The sequence below is a fragment of the Scleropages formosus genome, chromosome 13 (genome assembly GCF_900964775.1).
Source record: "Scleropages formosus chromosome 13, fSclFor1.1, whole genome shotgun sequence".
Classification (NCBI taxonomy): domain Eukaryota; kingdom Metazoa; phylum Chordata; class Actinopteri; order Osteoglossiformes; family Osteoglossidae; genus Scleropages; species Scleropages formosus.
The window spans coordinates 8486923-8493705 of NC_041818.1; the positions used below are offsets into that span (position 1 = coordinate 8486923).

General features: G+C 38.8%; 1 protein-coding gene across 1 annotated transcript in view; it reads left to right on the top strand.

Annotated features, from left to right (window-relative positions):
* Positions 1–6116, top strand: part of pcdh11 (protocadherin 11) — a 185773-nt gene extending 179657 nt beyond the window's left edge. The window contains exon 6 of the mRNA XM_018737438.2: positions 5707–6116. Within this exon, the coding sequence (XP_018592954.1) occupies positions 5707–6101 (395 nt within the window). The 3' untranslated portion in view covers positions 6102–6116. The remainder of the gene's footprint in view (positions 1–5706) is intronic.
* The last annotated feature ends 667 nt before the right edge of the window (positions 6117–6783 follow it).

Here is a 6783-nt window from a genome sequence, read left to right on the forward strand (position 1 = left end):
TTAGGTTTGTGTCATTTTGGCGTGGATATGCCGTACTGCAGTATTTCTGTCCTTGATTTTTTTTTTTTTTTTTTTGTTGGTACTGGATAAGTCATTAGCTATAAAGATGCATGCCCATGCTTTGATATTCACGCTTGTCTTAAAGGTTTTTGCTAATCTTTCTGGAAGCTGAATATGCATAAAAAAACTTTTAATTAGTATTAATTTTGCCCTTATGCTTTTCAACAATGTTCAGTACTTTATTTTTTTTATTTTTTTTTGCTTTAAAGTTAATTTTTTATGATAAATAATCGTGCTACATTCAGTTATGAAATTGCTGAGAGATACTTTTAACCAGGCACATGGCCATGTGACAACTGAGATGCCCAGAAACCATGTGATCATTTGCCTGATGTGGTGCATGGCATTACTTAGACTCACATGGTGTGTTAAATGCAAGACCCCATTAATTAAGGTACTTGTGTTATCATGGGTGGCATGGTCATAAGTAGCATCGGTGTGTGAAAGTTCTTTGGCTCTGGGTTTGGACATGGGTACAAATTCAGTTTACTTGATTCAGTTTAATAGATCCCTCCCGTGATTGTGTGGGTCTCCGCTGTGTGCTCCAACTTCCTTCTACTCTCCAGAGAAATTAATTTCATTTGACTAAATGTCGACTAAACTGCATTTAGAGAGTGAATGTGTGTGTGTCTGATGGATTTACAATGGACAAGTTTCCAGTCTAGGGGGTGTGCCGTGGCCTATGTTTCCAAAATAGTCTCTAGAATGACATGACTCTGCATTGACTAAGTGGTGCTGTAACTAGCAATGAATGAATGAAATTTGTGTGTTCATAAGTTCTCGTAATATAAGTGTTCGTTATACAAGGAAATGCCGTCCATACTTTTGTGTGGGTGTTTTTTAATCTGTCTTGGTTTAAATGTAATTACTGCTGAGGCGTCCTTTTGTTTAAAATAAACGTGCACATGTATAACTTAACACAAGCAGTAGCAAGCTCTCTCCTTTGAAGAAAGCACAAATATCATTTTCTAGACCGCCCACCATACATTCCTTGTGCCAGAGTTAGGAAAGAGGATTATCATTAATGCAACAGATAAATAAATCCAATGGTATGAGTTAAACACGAGGATGGAAAAAGCTAAAAAGAAGGAAACCCAAGAGAATGACATGTGGTTCTTTAATTACAGTCACTGGTTGTGCTCACCTCCCTAATGAAAAATGGCATCTTTCCCCTTGTTGGACTCCCATGGGATTCAACACTTTCATTATTATTAATGACCAGCTATTTTCCCTTCCAGATGTAATGCTGAAGTATGGGCAGGGCGGAAAGGGAGGAGGATGTAAAAATGATGAGGTAATAATTGAAGTAATTACAAACTGAATTATTATTTTTTTTTTTTTATTTCATTTGTTGGGTAGCGCAAGATGTTGTTAATCACATGGCCCTTGGCATTCTCGTGCTCCGCCTTCACCTGGCCAAAACAAGTTCATTCAGGAAAAACATGTTGAAAACATAGTAGTGAAGAGTCCTGGGAGTGATATGATGTCCTCTTCACTTCGGTGTTGAAGGGTTTGGAAGGTCATGTCTGAGCAAGGACTTCCTTCCACTTCTGGTGCCTTTGCCAGTGTTTTTTTTTTTTTCTTTGTGCCATGTATGGGAAAAACCGATCAGATCACTCCCCATCAATGTCTCCTTTTCCTTTATTCCTTAGATGATGAGGAAATGCTGTTGAGGAATGGGACAGTTTTCATTGCTGTCAGAGTTGGGACCATGGAGCTGTCCCTGGTGTTGAAGCCATTTCTCCTCATTTCACACCACAATACAAATACACATAAACAATCTGATATACATATATGGTGGCATAGTAGTTATAGTTGCTGCATCCTGCTGTAGAACCCTTAAAGAGATGGTGTTCCTTCCTGAGACATTCTGCTTTCCATTCTTTCCCCGAATGGAATACTTTACGCTGAATTGCTGCAGTAAGGATTACCCTCTTGTGTAAATGGGTAAATCATTGTAAGCTGCCATGGAAAAAAAAAAAAAATCTGCTGGTTTTTTTTTTCTTTTTTAAATAATACTAATAGTACTGAATATGGGATTTCAGTTGTGACATTAGATTGATGTTAATCAAAGCTTGTGACTGGTTGAAATTGACAGTATGTTCATTTTTTTTGCTCGTGTTGAGTAACTGCTCTGAACCAATATCAAGGGAATGAGATTGTGTTGTAAGGAATCACTTATGTGAGACTGAGAGAATAGTGTGTCTTTGTACTGTTTGTTCTAAGTTTACCAGGATTGCATAAAGGATGTGTGTGGACGTGAAACAATCAAATAGACAAATATGTTATATAATGATTAGATTATTACCCAAGAAAATAGCATATATATTATGGAATTATTTAAAGAAAAGAACAATTTTAAAAAAATCTTCATGACTTGACTCTCATATCCTGTCTCAGTGAGGCTCTAATAGAGACATACAAACGAGAAACCTGCATGAATCAAATGCAAACATGCATGTCCTCCATGCTGATCATTGATTCAGGAACAGCTCCTTATCACTGGTTAGCAAATGAATCAGTGCATATTTGTGGAGCACATTTAATTGGGTCTTGGTGAACACTTGTATGCAATTATCTCTTTAATTGATACTAATGGGGTTCCCACATGCTTGCATAATGGCTTGAATAATTGCCTACTGCTTCTTGTATTGTAAATGTCATCCAAAATGCATATGAGGCTTGTCTACTGATGGATATATCCTTCTTTTTCTTTGAAGAAGTTATCAGCACGAACACAAACATTGCTCATTAATAACACTCTTTGCTCACTTGTGAACGGGATGCATTGCTGTATTTCGTGACATCCACATTTGGGCTGTTAGTTTTAACATTTTACCTGGGCTCTTAGTTGCAAAGGACATTTGAAGAAACATGTATTAAGAGAATAAACCTTCCTTATTTCATTCAGGTATAAAATTGATTGTACCTGCTAGTATAATCCCGGGGCCTGCATATCTCTTGGTAAAATGAGACCTTCAAAACCACAGTAACACTGACACTTCACTTTATGTCATAACACCTCAAATGCTTTGGTATTGAAATAATTATGTTTCCATGCCCTCCCCTTTCCATAATTACCATGTAGGAATTGATTTTCTGTTGCAGTGCTTTTGAATGTTCCACAGATATGACTTTACAAAAATAAAATGTGTGGGTTTCAAGGTGCAATTATTGACAACTAAGTCTGTCCATCTGTATTAGAAATATATATATATTTTTTTGCTCAACTCCTGCTTTTCTTTAATGTTAATTTCAGTTTTTGCCCATATGTCACTCTTAGAATTTTATGCCAAAGCATAATACAGCAAAATTAAGAGTTGGACTTGACCTGGTAACCTTCAGACTACAAACCAGTTTTTAGTTACTGCACTTCATATTGTACAGCTTGTGTGCACTCATGACGTGCACATCAGGATGTGCATATGAAAGCTGGAGGTAGTGTTTTAATACATAAGTACAACAAAATAAATCATCTTGAAGACTCTGTGCATGAAAGTGTTGTTTTTTTTCCTGAATACGTAATGCGCTTACACAGCATTAGACACAGAACTTTGCCTCTGGCTGACAAAAGCATTCAGAGCTGTCATCAACATCAATCTGATGAAACAGGTCCCTATGGAGCAGCAACTGGTTCTGACCGCACTATTTGAGCTGTTCAGCTCCAAATATCACATGTGAAAATAGCATTGCCTACCGCTGACACAAAAGCCGGTGACAGCCCATGCTCTGAGATCTCCTGAAGATTGGGTCAATGGAGTGTCTGTCTCAGACACCTTTCTCACCAGAAACAGACAGTTTACCTGAAGCCAGTCACTCATGTTTCACACAGACACATTTGGCAGGAAAACATGGAACAGATCTGCCGTGCAGTATAAAACGCTACGTATGAGGATCATGCATGTGCATGAAAGCATCATTTGCACATGTTGTTCGGTGCTCTGCATTTTTTAAGAGACCCTTACTGCAACAGAGCATAGCTGTTCACCTGAGAGGCTCAGGGAGATGGGGAATGCCTGCCTCCTCACACCACCCCCCTCTGGAACCCCCCCCCCCCGACACACACACACACACACACACACACGCACTCTCTGCAGTGAGGAACAGTCCTTCTCTTAATGAAGTTAGTGACCCTCTGAAAGGTGACACATTTACTGCTCCAGTAAATTATTCACTGGCTCTCCAAGGCGAGGAAGCCCAGTGAGAGGCCAGGCTTCATCCTGTTTCACTGGGAGATGACTTACCTCTCCCTGCGGACTTGTCTCTGATCATTTCCATATATGACGACTGTCAGGTCAGATTCTTCTCCACAAACAAATTAAATCCAGCTCCATAAATTAAACTTTAATTGGGAATAAAAGGATTTTGTCAAATCCTTCTCTGCTGTCTGCATAACTGTCTTTTACCATAGAGATATATGCCATACAAGATGTATTTAATAAATAAATCATCCTGCACAGAGTCACTGATACCAATACATCATGGACATATACAATACATGCTATAGCATCAGCAATTTTGAGCATCTTTAAAGGAAAAAACTCTTTACAGATCTTGACACTCCAGTAAATCTCAACTACAAATTCCAGTCTGTTCCTCTAAGACCTGACAGGCTGAGAATTAAATGAGACAGAGCATGTGAAACAAGCAATGGCTGAAATTCGTGAAACTCCGAGCATTCAATAATTGATAGCATTCTTATTTATGCAAATATGTTAAATTATTTCTACATGACAGCTTGCAGCACAAGCCTGGAGGACTGAAGAGATGTTTCTACAGGGCTTCTTGTCTTACTTGGTTAAGAAACATAATACCAAAGACTTTGCCTCTTTTTTTTTTTTTTTTTGCATGCTGTTTTACATTCTAATTATCTATGGTGACAGGCTTTATTGCAGAGGCTCAATTGTGAAGCGTTTCCTGGGCTTGTTTTACTTCTAATGTCAAGCAGAGCATAATAAGAGATGATGACTCGTATGCCTTCCTTTTCAGGCATCTCCATTTCCACAGCAAACACAAATCTTGATGCACTTGCTTGTGGCTGTGTTGCATTTTATGCCTTACACTGTCTATAGTGTACAGCATAGGGTGTGACAACAGTTCCTACATTTCACTAAATTGACTATATTTGCTTAATGTTAATTTACCAGATTATGCAAAGGTTATGTCTTTGTAGGAAAAAAAAAAAAAAAAAACAGGTCTGCCAACGTGACAGTGATTAAAACAAACAATGGTTGGTTGAGCTGCTCATTAAATGTTTAATATAGTAAAGCTGATGTCAGACACAAACAAGAGGGATTTTTTGCAAGATTTAATTAAGCTACAGGGAATTCACTTTATAAAGTAGGTAAACAGTAAGAACCATGGGAATTTTTGTTGGAAATAAAACACAATGATAGAGCTTTTTCTTCATGAAGCCATGAATTGCGTTCCTTCACCTAAACCTTTTTTTTATCTTTTTTCTTTGCTTTTTTAAAGAGGGAAACTGTAGCTCATTTTTTCAATCCATTTATTTGCAGGTCAGCCCTTATTAGCATTCTAACCCAGGAAGATCTGTCTGCTCCTTGTACCTCATCTCCACCACAGCCATAATTGTAATTTTAGGACAACAGAATTGAGTGGCTCTCTTTTTCGTTTTTCTTTGCTCAGCTATAGAGGTGAACCTCCAGCGAGCCCTAGCTGAGGCCTCAGAAACCTGCACCCAGGAGTGTCTGATCCTGGGCCACTCCGACAGCTGCTGGATGCCCCCAGCGCTGACCCAGTTCCAGCCTGCCCACAACACCACACGGCCCACCTTTGGCTTACAGCAAGGCTGGGCCCGTGGGGTGAAGCCAGACGGTCGCCACACTCTCGGCCGGTCAGTGCCCAAAGACAATCTGGACAAAGGAAGCAACCGTCCACAGTTCTACAACACGCTGGAGAGACACTGCAGTAAGAAGGAGGACCCCGTCAAGGTCATCCCCCTGGCAAACTTCACTCCATCAAGCCAGCCGACACCAGTCACCGGGGGCACCAGCGCCTTTGTTCATGAGCATCAGCTATAAAAAAATAAATTAAAAAAAGAGCCCCTCATCCCTAGAGCAGTGTGTCCAATGTGGCCAGCTGGAGGATTGTCCCTTGATGTCTATGCCACATACCAGCTAGTTCATGTGAACAATGTATAAAAAAGGCTTGCTAATATGTGAAAGTAATCCTTTAATGACAATATTCATGGTGATTAATGTAACTGACTAGTATAAAAGTATCAAAGTAGTATGAGAAAACCACTGTATACCCTGTTTAATTTCACGAGAAACTAAAACAAGCAAATTTAATTTGTACCGTAAAGTTCAAATAATGAACTGTAAACTCTCACAAGAAACACTTTAAGAGAACAAACATTTCAATTTAAAATGCGCACTATGGTGACATTGTGCCACATGAATTTTCCAATACTCCATACTGTGTGGCACATGTAGCTGGAGAAGTATCACTTCTGAACTTTCTTATCTCCTGATCTTCTGACTGTTTTGCAAAGTTCCGTCACACCATTTGTGACAATTACCTTTATAGACGGCTAATCGGACATATGTACATAGATACTCTGTGATCATACTAGCCACTGGCACTTGTACCTCAGATCATTGTTATTTTTTAAGTTATTTTTCTTCCTTTTCCCTTTTTCAAATTTCCTTACTTTAAATTTCAATAAAACTATATAAAACTATATAAAACCAAAATGAATTC